Source organism: Strongylocentrotus purpuratus, unplaced genomic scaffold (genome assembly GCF_000002235.5).
Source record: "Strongylocentrotus purpuratus isolate Spur 01 unplaced genomic scaffold, Spur_5.0 spur5_scaffold_5, whole genome shotgun sequence".
Lineage (NCBI taxonomy): Eukaryota > Metazoa > Echinodermata > Echinoidea > Camarodonta > Strongylocentrotidae > Strongylocentrotus > Strongylocentrotus purpuratus.
The window spans coordinates 13,592,532-13,615,296 of record NW_022145611.1 but is presented as its reverse complement, the minus strand read 5'-3'; the positions used below and the strand labels follow the sequence as shown (position 1 = coordinate 13,615,296).

The 22,765-nt window shown below is 36.8% G+C and overlaps 2 protein-coding genes across 2 annotated transcripts in view; both read left to right on the top strand.

Moving 5' to 3' along the window:
• The window catches only part of LOC763563, a 58,105-nt gene that overhangs the window by 812 nt on the left and 34,528 nt on the right, over window positions 1-22,765 (top strand). Inside the window, exons 2-9 of the mRNA XM_030999061.1 lie at window positions 732-797; window positions 1,447-1,570; window positions 1,846-1,896; window positions 2,480-2,703; window positions 9,731-9,814; window positions 10,328-10,380; window positions 10,865-10,936; window positions 15,164-15,365. Of these exons, the coding sequence (XP_030854921.1) occupies window positions 771-797; window positions 1,447-1,570; window positions 1,846-1,896; window positions 2,480-2,703; window positions 9,731-9,814; window positions 10,328-10,380; window positions 10,865-10,936; window positions 15,164-15,365 (837 nt within the window). The 5' untranslated portion in view covers window positions 732-770. The remainder of the gene's footprint in view (window positions 1-731; window positions 798-1,446; window positions 1,571-1,845; window positions 1,897-2,479; window positions 2,704-9,730; window positions 9,815-10,327; window positions 10,381-10,864; window positions 10,937-15,163; window positions 15,366-22,765) is intronic.
• On the top strand, window positions 2,840-8,864 carry LOC100891334 (zinc finger protein 862-like). The gene is made up of 6 exons (XM_011670659.2): window positions 2,840-4,215; window positions 5,734-6,357; window positions 6,487-6,710; window positions 6,955-7,154; window positions 7,386-7,512; window positions 7,843-8,864. Exons 1-6 carry the CDS (start codon window positions 3,667-3,669, stop codon window positions 8,222-8,224), a joined length of 2,106 nt encoding a protein of 701 aa, XP_011668961.1. The 5' UTR covers window positions 2,840-3,666; the 3' UTR covers window positions 8,225-8,864.

Sequence of the window (22,765 nt, the reverse complement as noted above, 5' to 3'; positions counted from 1 at the left end):
TATAGTAAATTGAGCCGTATTCTTGAAGCAAGAAAAAAAATTAAAAATATTGATGCCATGTATAAATTACTGAAGTGTGACGTCATATGACCCCAAGTTGTCAGGGTAACTGGTTTCAAACAATTTTGTGCTAAACAATGGCGTGGTGACCACATCAGCGCCAAACATATTTGCCCTTCTCCAGTCCGTTACTTGCATGATGTCGCAGTGAACCTCATGGGCAGACTGATGTTTGGAACCAGTAACCGAGACGATGAGCGAATATGATGTTAGCACTTCGTTATCAAGACTAAATTACTCCGTCTTACAAAAAAAGTAATAGGCCTAATCTGTAAAATAGAAATTAAAATGGGCATTGACTGGCATATAGCTTTGAAGATCATGTTACAGTTTCTTCCCAATTTACAGACTGCCATCAATTGTCATTGGCTGCCCCTTTTGTTAGCATTTCAGTGATGCATCACATAAACAGTCTAGTCTACCTATAATACATGGACCTGAGCCATAGTCAACACATGAATCTAAAATATTAAACTTGTAGCAATTGTTGGAACTTTATCTCTGAAATGTATATTACTTGGAAATTTTATTTGTTGCTGATTGTCTGTGTATTTTTTTTTTTGTTTTTTGTCTACAGTTCCATATTTTTCTACTCTTAATTAATTTTACAAATCTGCCTTGAACTTTCAGATGAAATATTTTTCTATTTGAATCATTTTTATATCACACAGAGTTGGAGCTGTCTGGTCACCATGAATAGCTGAATAGTGATGGCCCTGTCTCAAGTTTGCATTGAAGTAAGATTTTAGACATTAAATTTTTATGATGATATTGTGGTTGATACTAAACCTGTCACCCCTAAAAGGAATACTCACATAATAAAAAAAACAAGGTCTTTGTGTAGAAGATGTTGTTATGTTTACTTTCAGGACGATCTAAGCCATAAATACCAAAAAGACCATATATTCAGCGATGTGCTGGTATCCATGAAAGTGGCCCATTGGTCTCGGATTCTGGCATTTAAAAAAATCTCAGTTCTCTATTTCTGACATTTTATGTTTCAATCTCGATACGGACACCAAGCTCATTGTATCATCACTGCAGACTTTTGCAGAGCATTTTGTTGTCTTTCCCCTGATAGAGATAGCCTGCCCAAGCCCAGACAGGCACGGGATTACTCAGATAGCAACTATTTAGCATGTAATATCTATAATCTAATTATGCAGTTGTCAACATCACCTTGCTGTTCTCTATAAGGAAAGAGAAAGAAAGGTATATTTATATGAGCCTAAATGAATTGTGAATTTTTAAACAATTTTTATATTAGATCAAGTAGTTGGATATCTTCTCAGTATACTTTGACTTGACTCTCTCTCTCTCTCTTTCTCTCTCTCTCTCTCTCTCTCTCTCTCTCCTCCCCCTCTCTCTTTCTTTCTCCATTTGTAGATATTGGAGTGCTTATTGACACATAGAGCAGCATTCACATCCAGTGGGCGGTCTGTTCATGATGAAGTACTGAATGTGAGAGTCAACAGAAGGCAGGACAAGACTCCATGCAATGTTGTGAACTGTAAGTGACATAGGCCATTTCCTGATTTATTTTTGTTAAGATATTGGCCTCATTAAGTGAGTTTTTTGTATAAAAAATGATCTGTTTGTTTGTAGCATAGCAAATAGAACTCATAAGAGAGACTTATTCAATGTATAAATTAAATTAAGATTTAATTGTTAATCTATTTCTTCAAACAGGATCAACAAAACACTTTAATTAGGTACTGTCTCTTCATCATCATTTAATCTTCATTGTCTTTATCATTACATATTGTGTGTTTCTCTCTCATCCAGTTATTGCTGAGGGAGCATGGACGAGTTTGCTGTCATGTGAAGGTGTCATAGGTGAGATATTGAATCAGTCACATGTTTTGTCTCGTGAATTATGAACTGACAATATTGAATGACTGAATAGTTGCATAATTCCAATATTTAACTCTTCCAAATGGTCAAAATGAGGTACTTTTGTTACTAAGCTGTAGTTTAGATGCGACTAACCCTCAACTTTGTTTGTGGTAATAACACTAGATTTCATAACCTTATTTGTATTTTTTTTAATGCTTCATATACTCTCTCCACACTTTAAAAAAAAGTGATTGCAATTGTTAGTCACCAATTTAGACAAAACAAGCACCTGTGCTCTGTCACAGAGAGTTGTGATGAATCCAAATCAATCACAAGTACTCAAATCCAGTCAATTACAGAGTTACAGTCACATACCTCTGCAGGTTATTGATCAATTTCAAACAATCACAACTCTGTAGAAGATAACCCAGGTGGTTCAAAGCATTGGGGTCATTTTAAGGAATATGTTCAAGATCAAGCTGGAATCAGTCTCTTTGGCTGTCAGTTGTAATGGTTAGATAATGTTTGTTGATGATGTTTGTATTTGAAGATGATGCATCCCTTCTGTTCAAACATTCTCCAGATGATTGTCCAAGTTTGGCATCGGTTCTCAGTGAGGATCTTCACAATTCTGTAGCAGAGACTAAAGCACGTGATGGCGCTTCCCGTATGAGATACATAGCGGTGAACCAATCCAAAGAGGATACGTACACTGTTACCATGGAAAACGGAGGACTCGATATTATCCATGAGGGAGCTTGTTCAGCTGTACAGAACACTTGGTCTGAAGTCACCATCACATTAGAAGTAAGTGATCTTACTACCTGGGTAACTCCACTTAATTAGGTAGTTACAGAATTACATAGCTCTTTGTGCTGTACCTGTGCATGCCATGGAATTGATATATATACGGAATGATGCAGAAATATAACATTTCCAGGGCTCGAAATTAGCGGTTACCTGGGTGCCATTGACCACCTAAAACGCTACCGGGCAACCTAAAAGTCCCGTCTTGGCTGCCCGGCTGGCAACCTAACAAAGAAACCAGCAGTATAAACCAACACTTACATAATACTTCACAAATGCCAAGGCACATCCACAAAATACTTTGGCTGAAAAAAATAAAGACTCAAAGGCGTCAGAGCACTAATTACAATGATCGTACTTCGTCAACGAACACGATTAACAGCTGACAATGCTGCCAGCTATCCACCGCTCGCGCAGCCAGAGCGGAGAGCGTATGCGCCATGCCGGCACCATCTGCCGGGGAGCGGGAGGCCTGGGTTTGCTAGCTAGCGCGCTAGCTCGAACTCCGATCATTCAACGCACGCGCTCGTCATAGATACCTAACTTAATAATACGTACGTAAGCCCTCGCGCGTACAGTATCTAATACCATACCCCCCCCCCCCCCCCCCCCCCCCCCCCCCCCGGCCTGGGGTTACAATTAATTCTTTATGATTATTCCTCTGTAGTTTGCATGGATTTACATTTCGTAAATAATAAATATAACTAATACAAATCAATGTTGAACAAATTTTGTCTTTGATTTCAAACTATACTTTGCCTTACGTACATGACGATACATGATGCATGTGAATGAAAGTGAATGTGAGTGACAATGACAATACAATGACAATGACAATGACAATAACAATAACAATGACAATGACAATGACAATGACAATGATTTTTTATTTCTTTAACGGCCCCTTCTGAGTGTTAATTGACAACGAGAAAGTCTAAGAGAAAGAAAGTAATAAGCAAGATCATGTGGCGTTACATGAATGTATCGAAACCGAATGAAGAGGGTGCAAAAAGAAAGGCAGACAAGGACAAAGAGTATGAGGAAGAGAAAAGATCAAGGAACTACCGAAAAGTATGGGAGCATGATCATAAGTGGTTGAAATATGATGGAGAGAAAGGAGAAATGTTCTGCCAGATTTGTCGGGAGGCAGGTATCATGGGTGAGCCAGGCAAGAAATTCAATGCGTTTTATCACGGCAGCACCAGCTTCAGGCTTAACTCGGTGAAAAAGCATGGGGAGAGTGAAAATCACCGCAAGGGAGTCGGCATTATGAGAGCTAGAAGGGCTGAGCCTGGAACATCGAAGGCCGAAAAGATGATTCATCTTCTCAACGAAAAAGCCGTTCATCGTCTGAAACATCTTTTCAGAAATGCCAACGCAATCGCTAGACACTGCAGACCTTTCACTGACTTTACGTGGATGTGCTCGTTGGATCGAGCCAAAGGACTCGACGTGGGAACAACGTATCTAAATGACCGTTCAGCTCAAGTGTTCGTTCATTTCATTGCTGAGGTACGTAAATTGTTCTTAAAATTACTACATTATTGTATTTAGAATTATAAAGTGCCTAGATCTATTTAATTATAGCATTAACGTACCTTAAATTTCCACGCAAAAATAAGTTTAAGTACGAGAGAATGAGAGATCGGATTGGACACCGGCCGGCACCGTGAACAAATTTGCATAATTATATATGCATCACGTGATAATAAAACTTTAAACACTCGCGCGCGGTGTGAATTGTATATTGAGCTGCGATTGGCTAAGTAAAGATCACGTGATGTCGTGGATATTCATCAATCGAGTGAAAATTCCTTCCTTCTCGATCTCGCATCGAAGATACGGTTACTATTATTTTCGTTACCGGAACGCCTTCTGTGCTGGGAATCGGGTCGGGGAAGCTGGAATTTGTCACGTGATTTATCTATTCTAGACATAGTATATATCTCTATGATTCTAGACCATCTAGTCATTCTACTGTCAATAAACTCAAACATGTAATTTATCATGATGTTTTGACCCGATCACTAGCTAGCAAAAAATAAATTAAATTGGGTACATGTAGGCTTCGTCTGTGTGTTTCTCTCTCTGATTCACTCTCTAGAATATATAAATATTCATTTTTTAATTAATATATTCAGCCAATCACATCGGTGTTAATTCCAACGGCGCGTGCAGTGCAAAGCTTCTGCACTTACGGTCGACTCTTCTATCTTTCCCAAAATGAACTTGTCACCAATCATTAATTACAATTTACAAGCACGACAGCGCTCAAGGGACTACCCACTTCTTAGGATAAACTGGATAAAAAAAAATGTCATTTGAAAAATATAATGTCCTGCAAAACAAGATATATCTCTCTAAATAATTATATTAAAAAAACTCCTTTTTTTCACACTGTAATCGAAATTATCCCACTCCAGCAATCCAGCAGCTGAGCTCATAATATAACAATTGTTTAAGTGTGGACATGGCGGAGAAGATAAAAGTTTTATCATGCTTGTAACAAGTCTTTTCATAATTGCCACTGTATCAACAGTTTTATCCCTAAAATAAAGTTGAGACAAGATTTTCTTGTTGTTGTAATTAGTATGAAAATAATTATTAAACATGAAAAGGTAATATGCCGCCCTCTCCCTGGCCTCCCTCAATAAAATAAATGAAATAATTAATAAAGGCTGATATCCTCTGGCTTATTGCAATAAAGAATAAGGGCACCAGCTTAGCAAATTTTGCTAGAAAGTGTAATAAAAATAATAAAAGACATCTACTTGAGTTTCGACAATCCCAAAAGAACTACAATATAATTTTCAAAACTTTACTTTTCTATAATTTGTTCAAGTTTGTGTAAAGATAGTTTGCTCTCACTAATCAAGTTCCACTTTCTATATAAACTGGTAATATTATGCTCACTTAATACTTAGCAAGTTACTGCTCCTACATTTGAATAAAATAAGGTGTTCTGTCTAGTTGTAGTAGCCAAAAACTTAATTAATTATGTGTTTTCTCTTTTTTTTTTTTATCAAACAGGTGGAAAGACGCAAAATGGTTGGTCGTGTGCAGGGGTCGAAGTTTGTATCGGTCATCAGCGATGGAACAACCGACTCTTCCATTACTGAAGACGAAATAATCTACATCCGCCACTCTTGCGATGGAACCATTAACATGGACTTTGTAGCTTTGGCAGGAGTGACTACTGCAAATGCTGTCTCCATCTACAATGCAACTCTGCACGCACTCAGGGAGAGGATGGAGATGTCAGAAGCAGAGGTTTCCCGCAAGCTTGTAGGTTTCGGGTCAGATGGGGCAGCAGTGATGCTTGGGAAGACGGGTGGTGTTGCAGCCCTAATGAAACAGCTAAACCCTGAAATTCAGGCCGTTCATTGTTGTGCACATCGACTAGAACTTGCATTCAAAGATGCAATGAAACGATCTAATATGTGTACCCAGTTGAATACACTGTTTCTCAATCTCTACCTGTTCTATAAGAACAGCTCTAAGAATAGGAGCTCGCTGAAAGTCTCTGCCGAAGCTCATGGCGATCATCCAGCTATCCCTACACGTGTTGGTGGAACCAGATGGCTGCCTCACCTCGAACGTGCCATACGGAATTTTCTTCGTGGATATCGAGCCATGATAACTCATCTCCATCAGGTAATTATCTCTTAGTTTTATGATTTCTAATGATACAAATAAATTATTGATTTACTTGCATATTTTTACTTACCTTCCTTATCCAAAGCCCAAACCCACACTCTCATTTTATTATATACTTTACTGCAGGTTCAAGCACAGGAAAAATGTTCTGGTGAAGCAAAGGCCAAGGCAAAGGGCTTCCAGAAGCTCCTGGAGCGCAAGGATGTACTCATGTACACTCTTTTCCTGTATGATGTTGTAACAGTCTTGTCGAAGGTGTCCCTTGTGGCACAGAAGTCAATCTCAACAGTTGCCGATGTTGCAGCATCAATTGATGCGGCTGCAACTACCCTCGGAATGTACAATGAAAGGTAATCTTTAACAATGCAATTACATGTATGCTGTTGGACAGTGTATGATGGAAATAGAACTCATTCAACTAAAATTTTAATTAATTATGCTTTTTTGATGAATGAAATAAGATATGATTTATTGCTGTCCATATTCCTGCTAGACATATTCTTATTCAAATTGTGTTACATTGCAGATTTCAGTTTTATTTCTGGCAGTTGCACATTATATATTATTCTTCCAATCCAATCATGTTTATTTCAGAAAGTCAACACCACACATGCTCCAATTTGACGCACACTTCCAGGGGGAGTTGAAGGGCACTACCAGCATTGAGGGTGGACTGACACAGCTGCTGGACAGTCTGGAGAGTAGCCTCCAAGGCAGATTCCAGGACCTCAATGACGGAGTCTGTGAAGCGATGAAGATAGTCAGCTTCAACTTCTGGCCAGAGGACACAAGTGGTATGTTTTTTCATACACTGACACCGGCATTATAATACTGAAAAAAGCAATCTTATAATTTGAATAGATTTTTCTTTCTTCTTTCAAATGATAATAATTTGAGATACATGACACATGACTTGATAGTATACAAGATATTATATAACTTTCTACCATACAAATCATTACAAGAAAAGATTAGTTGTATAACTTGATTAATAAGTATTATTTCTTTATGTTCATATTCTGCAGAGTTTGGCAATGATGGTGTTCAAACATTAGTGAGACATTTCAACGAGTCACTGACAGCAGGAGGTGTGGACACCCTGAAAGTCAGTGTGGAATGGAATCTCCTCAAAGCGAGAGTCAACAGTGACAAGTAAATGATTCTTGCTGCTTAAACACCCATTTTATCCACTGTACAAAATTGTGCATGTCAGCATAACCATTATGTTTATTCTGCATTTTTTTCAAATCTTGTCGTTACCAATTGGTCATACTAGTATGTAAATGCTGATTTTAATATTTCTATAATTTCTAATAACAATAATTGCAATAAGATACGACAATCTGAATCATTAATGTGTTCAAAGACTTGGAGCAAATTTATGGATACTAATAAATATTTAAGGAAAATATTACATGGATGATGGAGATTAATCATGCAACATCTCTTCTCAAAATCTTCATCATTTCTGTACTATTATAGGAAGAAAGGCAAGCCATGGTCGGAAATTATCCCGGGCCTCAAGGAGGAGCTTCCCAATATCTGCTCTCTCATCGACCTGGTACTGAGCATACCAGCCAGCTCAGCAGAGGCGGAGAGGGGTTTTAGTAGACTGAAGCTTCTAAAGACCTCTATCAGGAGTTCCCTGCTGGATGACAGGGTGACGGATCAGCTCCTCATAATGCTCCATGGATCAGATGAGGAACATTTTGATCCAATGCCAGCCATCTCACTGTGGAACTCAGGAGCGAAGAGGTCAAGGAGACCAGACATGTCTGGAGATGTCCCTCAAGATCCTGACACAGACTTGTCTGAAGATGAAGTAGTACCGATGGACATTAATAGCGATTCATCCGATAACTGAAGTGATCAATTAAACCCCTCGATCACCTGACACCCTCCTCACCTGCCAATATTACTTGCTGCCAATGCCCCTGTATTAATGATAATCAATAACTTTTTTCTTGCTCTGACTGTGAGAATTAAATCTTGCAAAAATTCTCAATTGAATATCTGGATTAAAGTCAAAATTACCTGTGACCTGTGACCAACAACTACACTTGTGACAAAGCCAGGTAAATTTGACTCTGTTTTCTGCAATGACTTCTTTATTCAATTGACATTTTTGCAAGTTATTATTCCTACAGTCAGATCAAGAAAAGAGTAAACCCCCAAAATCATATTTTTAAACAGTCATGTAATAATTTTTTCTTCATTTTTCTTCTCCCATCAATGCAACTAAGCCCTGCCCAATGAAAAAAAATGAAAGAACCTTTTACCGCTTGTGACTTCACAGCCAGCTAAAATGAGCATAACTATATGGTATATAATTATATGTAAGGTGGCATTGATTGTGATAGCTGGATGAAGAAAAATGGACCATTTGTTGGGTAATGTTTTTATCAAACACTACTTGCAAAGACATGTATTTTGCTTTGATCAGATCGAAGGAATAAAAACAAACACTAGTAAGTCACTGACTTGACTAGTTGAACTTGTGAAAGAATATCAATTTTGCTTTGTATGTTTTGTACTTTGTCCTTCGTACCTATTATAAATTGCAGACAGCAGTGCAGCTCTCTTCATCATCGGAATATTTACACTAGTAAACCTTGCCAATTTTCGCATTACACGAACCTCTTTAAACCTATTTACTGTGACCACCTAAACTGCCCTTTGGCAACCTAAAAAACTGTACAGGATGCCCGGCTGGCAACCAAGAAAAAAAGTTAAGTGAGAGCCCTGATGCTAAGTCATTGAAAAACATTGTATCTTCTCTTTGAGATATAAAGACATTTGTTTGACTATGAAATTATATATTCATATAGGCTATATCACCTATAACACCTAAACATGGTTCAGAATTTTTCCCTTATGGAATTGCCCGCCTATAACCAACTACAAAACGTTAACAAAACTGTTCATTCAATCATTCAAAAAATACTCCACAAAGAATTTCAGGAGTACCTGTAGGTATTGACTTGATTATTTTTTTTAAAGCAAAATTTCAGCTCAAATTTCCATCATCTTTTGGAGGTCCCCCCTTCCTAAACAATTGCTGTTCTCAAATTCTTCTGAGTAAACCATTGTTTGGCAATGACTTTGATACATGCTTGCCTCTGGAAGGTTCACATAAGGGTGTTTATTATGCTGAGATGAAGGCTCATAATTACAGTGCCAATGAACAGGAATCCCTTCTTTTCAATGGACATGCGATTTCCTCAAAGCTATATTAAAAGCAGGTTAAACCAAGATATGTTTTGAAAAATTTGTACATGGAGTCATATTCTAGTTCATTCAGCTCTTTAACATATCCCTCATTTTCTCTCTCCTTCTCTTTTTCTCTTTGTACACCTCTCTATTTGTTCAGTGTTCTAGTACGGTGGTGGAGCTCTCAAAGTGCGCTATGGATGTCAGGAATTTCTTGTTCAAGTTCAAGTTGGTTCATCCCTCGGTTAGTGAAGAAGCTGTAATTCTCTATCCTTAGCAGATGGGGATCTAGGAGTTTAAATCCTAAACTAGGGGCTACATGGTGATAGTTTGTGAATGGATGTCGTAGGACCACCACACACCTTACAAAAATACTGTGACTCTCTTGGAGAAAAAATTATATTAGTGTGCCATTTTAATCCTGGTTACAGTTGGGTCTGGAATCGTAACATAAAAAGGGATTTCAAAAGTTTCATGATAATTTCTGCCTTCTACCTCTTCACTGAATATACATCTCAAAGTCCTGCTTGCCTTTTGGGAAAAGGGAAGAGAAATTTTCTATCAAGAATGACATTTTTATTTTGTTGCTCAAAATAAAGGGACTGCAGCCGATTTATTTACCTCACTCATTTCCAGCTGTATATCAATTATTGAAAAGTAGTGGAATTTGAAGAAGAAAACAAAACAAAAAAGCAATCATGTGTGAACTATGAACTCTGTAATATATGTCAATGGTTTTTATTTTTCCTTTCAACAGATTTCAGTTGGTCTTTCTTCAACATCTGATGAGCTTCTCTTGTATAATTTTGGGTAAGAATGATTGAAATGTATTTACTTGTTTTATTTTCACCAAAATAATAGACGTATGCATAATAAGGAGATGAAGATGATAGTAAAAAAACAAAACCAAATCAGAAAGTATTTACCATCTGTCGAGAGCCAGCATTAACAGTAATGAGGCCGGGAGGGGGGTGGGGGGCCATTATGGCCCCCCCCCCCCCGCAATTTTTCTGATTGTTCGGGAACGCATAGGGATGAAGCCCCGCCACTTCCTGACTTTTTTCTTTCAAGTCTTGCGCACCTTTTAAAACCTTTTTTTTTAATCGGACGTACAGTTACTACCGGGTAACCTTTTGTATTTGCATGTTGCATGTTTGATTTGTGCAATTATCAGTCTATGTACCTAACCCTATGTATCTATCATTGAATATCATGACTCATTTAACCCTATTAAGATGTTGAAGATATATTTATGTAATTACTATTTATGCATATTTCTTTTTCCCTTTTTTAGGGAAGAACAATTTGAATCTGCTTCCGTTTGCCATGGTATAAACATGATCACCGACCCACGATATTTCATAATGTGAGTATACTTGTTTCAGAGCTGTTTGTGAAATTTAAACGTTTGTTTTCTTTGTTTTAAACTTTGGCTTTCTATGTATTTTATCATTAATTTTTAACTCTTGACTGCAGTTTAGTTCTGTTTTAGGGAATGTGTAATATTGAAGATTATTTGATTTGATTTGATTTGATTTTTAGCCATTTTATATATCATTTAATTTTTGAATTTATCAATTGAATGAGTAGTATTGTATTTTTATTAAAAAAAAACAATGATTTTAATCACTTTCTTGTCATTTGTAAGGAAAAAAACCCACTTCATCAAATCATACTGTTTTCTTAATTTTAACAATTACAATTACTAATTTCTCTGATGTGTTGTGTTTCATTGTTTATTGGATTTATGACCAAACTTGACTGATGTGTTAGTTAGTTTTAGTATCATTTTTGCTCATCTGAAATTGTTTGTTGATTCAGAAAATAACTTTAGACCAATTTGTATATGGCACATTTGTGTTCGTTTTATATCTTGGACAACAGAAGTTAACACAAATTTCACTTTGCATCTTATTTTGTATTTTTACCACAGTTCAGTTTTGTTGGTTTTGCGCTTACAATGTTTCGTCTTTGCTGGAGATTGGATTATTTATGCCTTGGGACTGGTGTGTCTGGTAAGACAAATATGTATACTGCCCTCTATTGTAGAATTATGATTATGGGAAAAGAATCAGCATTTTGACGGACTATCGGTACTATCAAGAAACCACTCATGTTAAGATAAATTATACTTCTTTGTGTCAAAGCTTTTTCAAATTATATAATTCATTGATAACAGAGAAATTAATGGTCTGTGTTACATTTTAACTTCAGTTAATTGCATGTTGTGATTGCCTGATTAACTGACAAAATTGCAATTAGCAGAACAATCATAGCAATTGGTCTGCAATTCTTTTCATGATTATAGGAGAGCACAAAAGCCAAACCGCTCACAATTTGTGTGAAATACTGCCATCTAGTGGCAGCTACACTTTTTATTGCATGTTAGACTATGAACAAGAACTATTTGTACACATCCAAAAGATTTGATAATACTGATGATTTCATCAGAATATTTGTACTCCTTTAGATGGATATGTGGAAAACTGCATGCTTCCTATATCTATCTGATAAACCTATGCTTTAGAGGATCATGTAAAAATTGTAGATTGATAAAACAAAAGAACATTATTCTATTCTTAGTTAATATAACTTTTCCAAATTGCTCTTTTGATAGGTTTTCTTTAAGCTATATATGTATATTTTTTTAAGATAGAATGTATGACTTGAGTTGCACATATATATTCAAAATGAAATCTATATTTAAGAGGAACTTGAGATTGTGGTACATTTCAGCGCACAGAAGGGAGTGCACCCTGAAAGGTGTGCATATTTCACTGCAGTTTTTTCCTCAAAGCTTTTGTTTAGTTTCATGGAATGAATGTGTTTTGCCAACATACAGCTCTCACACTGTCTACTTTTTGTGTGTAAACCTACAGTTTTAATTGTATTTCAGCTGCTTTGAATTAGTCACAGTTATCTAAGGGTTGTACTCAATTTAGTGAGCTACTGCATGTATATTATTGAATAGGCTACATCAAAATGGCACTCCTTTCTGGGGCTCTAACCTGAACCAAAGTTTAAAAATGCCTTCCATGTTTATTCTGAGCACCCGTTTGCATTGTTATTATGTTTAATTGTTTAATTGACCGTAAATACTGCCTGTTTTCACAAGTTGAACATGATCGTGAGATAAGGAGGGAAGCAAATTAAACCCTTCCCCCTTGAGGACGACCAGCGGTTGAGCTACGTATCCTCCGTGGAGAATAGCGCGGGCATGCCCATTGTTAATTGCGCACCTCCTTCAGCAACGCACCAATCGCACCGCGCTAATTTACTCTGAAGCCATTACGTGTATGATCTCACAGTATCCCCCACGGTCTACGGGGGGATACAGGAGATATGCTATATGAGTAATAGCGTCTTTAACAGATCAGCGCTAGGCTCGCTCCTAATGAAGGTTATTTTCAGGCGCACGGGGGAATATCGGGGATGAACGAAAACAATGATTCACAGGGTCTTTGGAGTTGATTGTTTCCTCTTGCTTTAAGTCCAAGGACGTGACGTCTCCTTTTCTCCTTTGTATCCTAGCGCTAGCTGGTGTATAATCCCTCTGCTCATCCCAACAAAGAGGATTATTTATAAACACTGGTGGTGATGGAAGTGAAAAATGATACGATAGACATCCTAAAACCTTCACATTTCCACAGAATTGTCCTGGATCTGGGACTTGTCAATTCATTGTTCATGTCCTTCACTTGCATTAAATGCCAGATATACAGGATGGGAAGTAGCTCTCCGGTTCTGTTTAGTCATGGATGAAGACATAGAGGAAACGTGTTCATTAGTTTTCAAATATCCTCCTTTATCTTTATATCATAAATATCTTTTCCAATAATTTGTGATAAATCGGTAGCACTGTTGAATGATTTATCATTTATTTCTGAATTAGCAGGATGCTGATTTCAAACTATTGTTAAAGCCAAGGTTAGAGCCAATAGGCTCAAGCGCTATATATGGGGATGTTTTATCAGTGTGTCTGTATAACTTGCCACCGCAGCTGTGTTCTTATAGTGTGTCTCCATTTTAATTTTACTCTTTTTACAGTACTTTAGACGTCTTTACTTTGAGGGCTTAGCTAAAACAATTAGAATATCTCAGGGTGCAAAAATTTGATGAGCAAATGTTACAAAGTTGCCTCATTAAATTAGAAAGAACTGTTACTTTCTTCAGGGTACAAAGATATTTTTACAGGTATAACCTTCTGGTTTTAGATGTTTTGCAGTTTCCAGTCACCCGTCTAGCAACAAACTATCTGCTGGGTTCTTGGAATATGATAAACGGATCATCATCGATAAGACTCTAAACTTTTGATGTTAGATACATGTAGTGGGAGAATATTTTTAATCCTAATATTTCCCACAATGTAATTATGAAATTCCATTTAGATAGGTTATTGCTTGCTAATCATGCCTGAAATCACTCTTAAACAAAGAATATGATTCATCCATCTTTGAATTCTTGACTCATCCGTCTAGCAACAAACTTTTAACTTGACTTAATTACCTGCTGGGTTCTTGGAATGGAATAGATGGATCATCATCATTGATAAAAAGAACAAGGGTCTAGGATTACCCCTCCTGCCATGACCCTCCCTGTAGAGATCAGACGTGCCATTGCGAATTCTTGGCAAAGACCTGGCTTACAGTGACAAGGTTGATCAGGGGAGACAAAGAAATCCTGACCAAGAAAAAAAAAAGGCATTCTTTGGTTGTCAAGGTGTTTGTGGTGGATACTATTGTGTATCAGTAGGGAAAACTTCTCATTCGTGGGATTGAGATATGATTTTGGTTGTAAATCAAAGGATTTTTGGTACAGAACTACAGTTGTTGGTTTATGCAGTTGAAAGAGTACAATCTATCCCATCGCCAGGGTTTTAAAAAATGGCGGTTTTGGTACACACAAGTAATCCAAATTGCACTTGGGTCCTGCAATAACGTAAACAAGGGCATATGTACAAGGACCCCCATATTTTGTCCAGACCCCCATGTAAAAGATTAGAGCAGAACTCTGCGAAAGAAAATACAGTGATAAATGCTCCTCACGATGAAATCATGTATTAAAGTTGGAGGCATTTTAGGAAAGCAACGAAAAACCGAGACTGATGATTTAAGACAACATACATTTTTGATTAAAAAATATAGATCTTATGATGGGAGTCTGCTCAGTGACACATACTGCAATGTGCTTGTTTATATTCCATGAAAGGGAGTAATGACCATTTCAGAAGAATTCAATGAAAATATACAGTCATGTAAGACCCAATTCTGGACACGAATTCATGTTTGCTTTATGATGAATATTAAATGAAATTAAATTTATTTGTCATCATACGCTCCTTCTGAAATTCAGGTATTTCGATTTTTGATGATTGGTCATTTTTAGAAATTTGAAGGCTATTGCTGAGCTTTGCAAATTGCTGGAACTACCTTCAAGAACTGATACAATCATAGATGTTATAGATTGCACGCAATAGAGAAAGAGAAGCAATAGCCTCGCAGAATATGTCCTTATAGATGCAGCACAGGTAGACCAGATGTGAGAGTAATAATTTTTCTTTCCTTTTCCCCCCTTTTTGATTTCCTCTTTGCAGCTCTGACGGTGTGGAGGGTGCCCCATGTCATCACCTTAGCCCAGTATCAGAGGGGAGTTTTGTCTTCCTCTCCCCCTCCCTCAGCACCAGTGAGTCACCCCTGTCACTCAGGTGTGTTGCAGTAGCGACCCTCGTTCCTCCACCGTCACGACCGTCAGCGCCGCTCCTGCAGGCCCAGGCCGTCACCCCATCGCAGCTATGGATATCCTTTTGAAATGAAAGTCACATTCATTTACTTCAGGCAAACGGTGCAATGTGGTTGATAGTATGGTAGAGATTAAAAAGTAGAGGGCAGATACCCCCACTGTTGAGAATTGTTGGAAAAATCTGTTAGGAAATTGAAACAAGTTACCATATAAGGACATTTTATGATATTTGCCTCTCTAGTGCTTCTTTACTGTCTCTCTAGCGCTCTCTCTAGTCCCTAGAACTATGATAAGATAGAGTATTTTAAAAATATTTAAACTGTGAGATATTTTACTGCAGCAACCCCATTCCATCATCATTTTCACAATCACCAACTTAGGCCTAGGCTATTATCTGCCTACAACAATGGATGTAAAGTACTATGGACAGATATGAGATAATGGAGTGTATTGTAATCAATAGGAAGAAGGTGATGTTTGTGTACTCTTCTTTGTTTTCTTCTGAATTTGTTACATTTTGGCAATGTAGCATTAAGCTAGATGAAATGCTAGAGATGTTGATGGTTATGGTTACCTGACTACTCCCAAAGCAAGCAAGTATACATGTACAGGGACTTACAGCTTTATGGTTTAATGGCTTTAATAAGGAACTGGCACACTGAGGAAGCTTTTAATTGAGGATGTCTTAATCATGGCATTAATCCACTTATAAGAAATGGCTTCATTCCCAGGTGCGAAGCATTTTTAGAAGCAAATTATCAGTTACTAATTGCCATGACATCACGCAGGACCTTTGACTTTGATTTGTACTGAGATATTCCTTATAGAAGCAGTTAGAATTTTAATCTTACCCAAAACATGTATAACATGAAACTTAGCAAATTTATTCATCCTCCTACGAACTTTATGTCAGGTGTCTTAGGCTTTATTGCATGGTGTTCAGTTAATACTTGCTGCGTTTGCCTGTCATATTTCCCTCATCTTAATATGATTTCCTCCATGTTTTTTTTTTGCCCCTCTCTTGGGGGGAGTAGCCAGGCTTCAGCCCTCCTGTTTCATCAAACACCATTATATTCACTTCTCATTCCTGTCAATGCTGTGATGCCAATGTTCCATATTTAACCCTGCAACTGAATTTAGCTCTTATCTCCCCTTCAATCATAAATGACATTTCAGCCGAACGGAATGATCAAAAGGCTTGGAGAAAGTTCTGCTTATGTTGTATTGCATGCAAGGTATCTGAGGTTTCGCCACAGAAAAGGAAATTGATTATTTTCCCCCAATATTATTTTTCTAGATAAAACAAAAAAAGGGAGCAAAGTGTAATATATGCAATATAGATTTAATCTGTAAGAGAGTAGGACTTAAAATTGTTTCACTGACATCTGGCTGGATAAAAGATATGAAGGGAACAAATGCATTAGAGAAAATTATTCCCACCAAATCTTCTTTGGTACATAGTGGCAGCAAGTGTCACAAATCCAACATTTTGCCACCATACCTAGTGTTTTGAATTCAGGAAAGTTGAAAGGCTATTTCCGTACTTCAATGTGTCAAATGAAGAGTTTGTTTGTTGCTAACAAAACTGTGATGTCATCCTTCTTCCCCTCTCTCTCTCTCTCTCTCTCTCTCTCTCTCTCTCTCCCTTCCCTCCTTCCTTTTTCTCATTCTCTCATCTCATGTGGATAAGATAGATAGAGAGTGGGTAGAGAACATCACAGACAACTAAATCGAAATCAGGGGGAACATCTTTAGAAAGAAAAAATTGTTGAAGGTCAGAGGAAGATGAGATCTTTAGCTGTCAAGGATACGATGATAATTCATCATACTTTGATTGATGACTATGACGTAAACCAGCGACGGGCCATGACATACTTTTAATGACCGCACTCCATATGTGGAAATAGGGAAATACACTTTTAGATTATCTTTCGAGGAAACCTCTTTTTATCAGCTCCTATGATACTCTGGCATTTGAAATATGATTAAGGAAATACATCCAAGCTTCATTTTTTAAGTATATGTGATAGCAAGACTGTGATGTCATCCTCTCTCTATATTTTGTAATATTCATCTTCCGAGGATGCTCTTATATTGAACCTGTAATACTCTGCCTTTTTTGTCAATGCTCAATTTTCATTTTATGTGATGCAGGCGTGAAACCTAGATTCCTCTTTTTATTAGCTTCTATGAAACTCTGGCATTTGAAATATGATTAAGGAAATACATCCAAGCTTCATTTTGAAGTTTATGTGAAAGCAAGACTGTGATGTCATCCTCTCTCTATATTTTGTAATATTCATGTTCTGAGGATGCTCTTATATTAAACCTGTAATACTCTGCCTTTTTTGTCAATGCTTAATTTTCATTTTTATGTGATGCAGGCGTGTAACCTAGATTCTTCTTTTTATTAACTCCTATGAAACTCTGGCATTTGAAATATGATCAAGGAAATACATCCAAGCTTCATTTTTGAAGTTTGTGTGATAGCAAGACTGTGATGTCATCCTCTCTCTGTATTTTGTAATATTCATCTTCCGAGGATGCTCTTATATTACACCTGTAATACTCTGCCTTTTTTGTCAATGCTCAATTTTCATTTTATGTAATGCAGGCGTGAAACCTAGATCCAAAGCACCTGGAAATAGAATGCAAGTTTCAATCAATCAATCATTCTGTAAGACTGACCAATGAGGGTTCACAGTTTAAATCTCCAAGAGATGAACCCTTGATCATCATGGAATAGAGTTACAGAATTTGAAGTTAGCAATATTTGAATGATCTATGCTTCACAGCTCGGGTGTATTACTGAATACAGGGAAGACTTTTGCATGAAATGTATAGTCAGAGACATCTTTACTAATCTGGTATACGTTATTCGAAAATGAGCTGTTGTCCAGAAATTTCAAGGAACATCATAAACATTTAATTTATCCATTGTCAAAGAAGTTAATGGCTAGATGTTGTAAGGTTTTTAAGACATTGATAAAGTGAAAAAAGCACTACCGCATTGATGTAAACTTTTGCACCCTTTTTTCGAAAGATAATCTGGAGCCGAGGTCAATGTTCTGTGGGTCACAACTGCTACCTTGCAGTCTGTCTCCCCATTCACTAGAGAGATACACTTAATCACAGGAAGGACATGGATACACCTTGATATTTTTGAGGCAAAATATAGCTTGATGCAGTTTAGCTCCGAGAGATAAGCATTTATTTCATTTCCTTTGGTTTATTTTTATTGTTATTCACATGCCCGTTCCCTTTTTCATACCTTTTTCATTTATTTTATTGCAAACTCTATGAGGATGTCTAGCGGTGCTATCTAGGATGTAATCTCTCGGCGTTCTAGAAGATAGAGTTTCGGTTCTCCAGTCTGATGTCTTGCGATGGAAACCAAGGTTACGGGAACCGCTAATTTGGTGCGCTTTGGCTTTCCTCCAGTGGGAAGTGCGCGTTGAGTTACCAAGCTTGGATCCTTTTCGTTTAGGGTTACGTGGCGTGCCAGGTGTTGAGTTACCTATCCATCAGTGAGTGCAGTATCCCGCAGAGACGGACCCTCTCTTATTGGCTGTGGGATCGGGGCAAGGGCGTAGTTCAAGGTGGAAGTCGGGGAGGGGGGCGATGGAAGGAGAGGAAGGGGCAAGATTTTTAATCAAGATTGCTATAATTTGGTTGAGGGAGTGAGAAGTTCATAACCTATCAGTCTTCCAATGCAGTTGTGATTGAGCAGAATGTCGAAGTACATGCAGTGTAGGATGTACTTGGTGTGACATATGAATCGTCTGATGGCTATGTGCTCTAGTCTATATCTTAGTTTTGATAATAGTAGTAGTATCTGGTTAATATTAAGCCAAATGTCACAATGTCTAGGTGTCTGAAATGTCATGTGAATTCAATTATTTTCTGGTTATTATTTCCTTCAGTCTGCATAATAATGGTTTCTAGGCCAAAAGTTGCCCATCAAACTTAACAATATTTGAAACATAACTTCCTCTACTTTCATGCTACAGTGTAAATGATATAGGAATGGTCACAATCGTTTATATGAATATGAGATCGGAAGTTTTTGCTTCTGCCATTTGCCAAAAAATGCTCTGCCAAAATAAGTACATACAGGAACTTGTTTCACAAAGCCTTTTAACCAATCAGAAGCAAGAATTCTGGTAGCTTATAACAACAACTGTCTTTTGTCACTGATGACAAGTTTTGTGAAACACCCCCCTGATCAAATGTAGGATATTGCCCAACACAGAAATCACAATTGGCAGTACAGCATGTGCCTAGTATCCTTTCTAGAGCATCTGCATTAAAGGCTATCTGTACACGTTTGGCTAGGAGGGATTAGACCACCCAGGGAGGTCACCTACAAATGGCTGTCTCAACTCAGCTCTCAATTAACATCAGAAAAAGAGGATCATGGGGGACCACTGGTCACCGACTAGGCATTATTTTCTATATAGAGGGAGCAAGTAGTACAGTAGGACTGAAATGATAAAGTGTGAATATACACCTCCTAACCTATCCTACCTCGCCCCCCTCACCCCCTCCCCTCCTGAGACCACCCTTGATTCATTATATGAACTCCAATGAGTGTTTACAGGTCTAATGTGTCAATACGTTTCCCCATTAGGACATGAAAGTTAAGGGCCAAGGGCAGAAGCCTGTGGGGAAATTAGTAGGCGATTTTTCAGAAATCGGATGTTGTGTCAGCCAATTAGGGTTTTATTTGGTGCCATTTACTTGTGTTCTTTCAAAATATCAAACCACCTTCTGCGTCAATACATCAACGTGTTGAGCAAGTTGATGGAAGTGGGTAATTGCATCGTATTTTCAGGCTTATACACAAATAAACACAGTGGTTTATGTATCATGTTTATAACTTGGCAGAGTATCAAAATATTATGGAAATGCAGTGATCTCTTTGTAAATACAAGGCACACATATATTTAGACTGCTCTAAAATCTGTCTTTCAATCCCTATCCTTTTAAATTTATTCTGTTAAATGTTGCAAATATCTATTCGAATGAAAGGTTTATTATTTGGCAAGACTTACATTAGTTTTTTGTGATGATTTTATCAGGTTACGGTACCCTTAAACGTCCTTGGATTATTATTTAGTGTATTAAAATCACGCTGTCATATATGCTATAGGGAGTAATGGAGGATTTGTGAATAACTACAAAATTGTATATTGCATTGCCATGATCATACATTCGATAGAGTTGATCACTTTGTCAATGGATTTGCTCAAGGTAGGACCCCATAATATAAGGCTTTTGTCTTGGCAGATGAATCTACTTTCCAAAGATTTTTGATTAACAAGTGTTTCTGAGCTAAATATAAATCACAGGTGAGATTTTGCGCACCGGAATTGATCTCAAAATATAAAATTATGATTGAAAATTTCCTCAGAGAATGCTATATTTAGAGATCCGGCCAAGTGATTGAACCAGAGATTGAATATGACTTTGTTACAAGGCTGTTCTGTTTTGAAAGGATTGGGTCTGAATATGAGGGAAATCATAATTTCTTTGTCTTGGGCCGTAAATATACATCAAGAAACGCAGTCTCCAAACCATGACCTCTAAGTGACTGAAGGGCTGACTGACTTGTATGCTAAATGTACCTGACATATAAGATGCTTTGTAGAAAAATTATCTTAATCTGTTGGTGACAAAGGACATTCCAATAAAATTAATGAATTTTAATGGATATCATTCAATTTCGTGAACATTATTATTTGCATAATGCTTACTGACATGGCAACAAGTAATAGACCTTTGCAAACTGAATATTGTAGTAGAACATTTTGAAAGGGGAAAAAAAAAGCACTTTACAAAACTCTTGGCTTTTAAAACAGTGCTGTAAAGATTGACAGTGAAACAAGTCAACAAACTTAATCATTCTTTGAGCATGACTTCGTTTTTTATTCCGTTACAAACATGAGGAAATGAATCATTGTGGTATTTGAGGAAATGAATTTGATACCACATAATTATAAATGAATGGATGGCATTACTCATTTAAAGGAGTCATAAAAAAATGCTTCCCTTTTAACGTTGTTGTATGATCTTGTTCATTGACCGGAGGTTTTGTAATCAATCAAATTTTAAATAGTATTAACAGTCCAATTTTGTTTCTTTTCATGTCAGTACTTGGAATTGTGTATTTACCATATCTCAGGAAGTGGGAAAATCAGCATCCTTGGAAATTTTAAGAAACCATGACCTTTTATAAATGAAGGAAAATTGATAATAACACTTATTAGGAATGACAATTACATTTCTATTGTGTTAGGAAATAACCTTTAAAATCATGGATAAGGAAAGAATTCCCTACCAATGTCAATACCATGTACCCTTGCTTCCTATCATCTTTTGGATTTATATTTTATTTTAGTTTAATAATACCTTTAAAGGTAAATGAAAACCAATTTAAATTTAGATATTAGCCTTGTTGGGAAGGAACTGTGATCCCGTTAAAATATCTTGAAATTACTCATAATAATAATTTAGCAAGGAAAACAAACATAAACATAGCAGCTGAGTCATTGTATATATAATTAAAGTTATTAATTAGAAAATAATCTACCCATTTAACACCATGCATTTTTTTTAATAATGCATATCTCTCTGTGTGTTTGTTACATAATATGCAATATTAACATACAAAGAATTAAGCTTTAGTCTGAATTTGAACAAAAGCTATTAACATCTTTGCAGACAATTCATTATTAAAAATCTATATCGTTTAATTAAAAATGGTGATCACATCAAATGCTTTTAGACAAGGATACAAGAAGCAACTTTAATGTGCCGCATCTGTTAAAGAGAAGGTCATTTCCTCTTATAATCCTTTCTTTTTCTTTTTCTTCTTCTTTTAATCTTGCCACATCCTAAATGCACATTTTTCTTGTTTGGCTTCTTCCTGCTAACGCCTCTCTATCACATGACGTAATAAACAACCTTTAAAGAAAAAACACCATGTGTGAGCCAAAAAAGTATGAAATTGTTTGTCACGTTTTCTGTATCTTGTAACACAATAGATCACAGTATGCAAGCACCTATTTTCTTTCACTCCACTTGCCATACAGTTACATCTATGATGATTTTAATTCACCTTTTCTATTTTACTTTATTTTCTTTCTTATTTTGTTCTTTTATTTTTAATCAATATTTTATTTTATTGTATTTTATTTCATTTGTATTTATCTGTTTATTTTTTTTCATTTATTATAGTTTCCAGATGTATGCAAAGCCAGGCAGGAGAGAGATGCTCTTTATTACATAACATACCTTTGCAATTTATGGGTGGTAGCTTCTCTATGGAATGATCTTCGTGTGAAACAAACTCCATATATTGACACCTTTTTTTGCTACCTTTACAAAAAAATCTTTAAATCTCTTCCATTTCATATCAATGAAGTACCGTAATATCTTTCTTATACTCTTCTCT

Excerpts from the sequence above, each read along its gene's own strand:
- LOC100891334 (XM_011670659.2), top strand. The coding sequence starts at position 3,667 with ATGTGGCGTTACATGAATGTATCGAAACCGAATGAAGAGGGTGCAAAA. Across the intron at positions 4,216-5,733 it reads TCGTTCATTTCATTGCTGAG|GTGGAAAGACGCAAAATGGT; the intron begins GTACGTAAATTG and ends TTTATCAAACAG. Across the intron at positions 7,155-7,385 it reads CTGGCCAGAGGACACAAGTG|AGTTTGGCAATGATGGTGTT; the intron begins GTATGTTTTTTC and ends CATATTCTGCAG.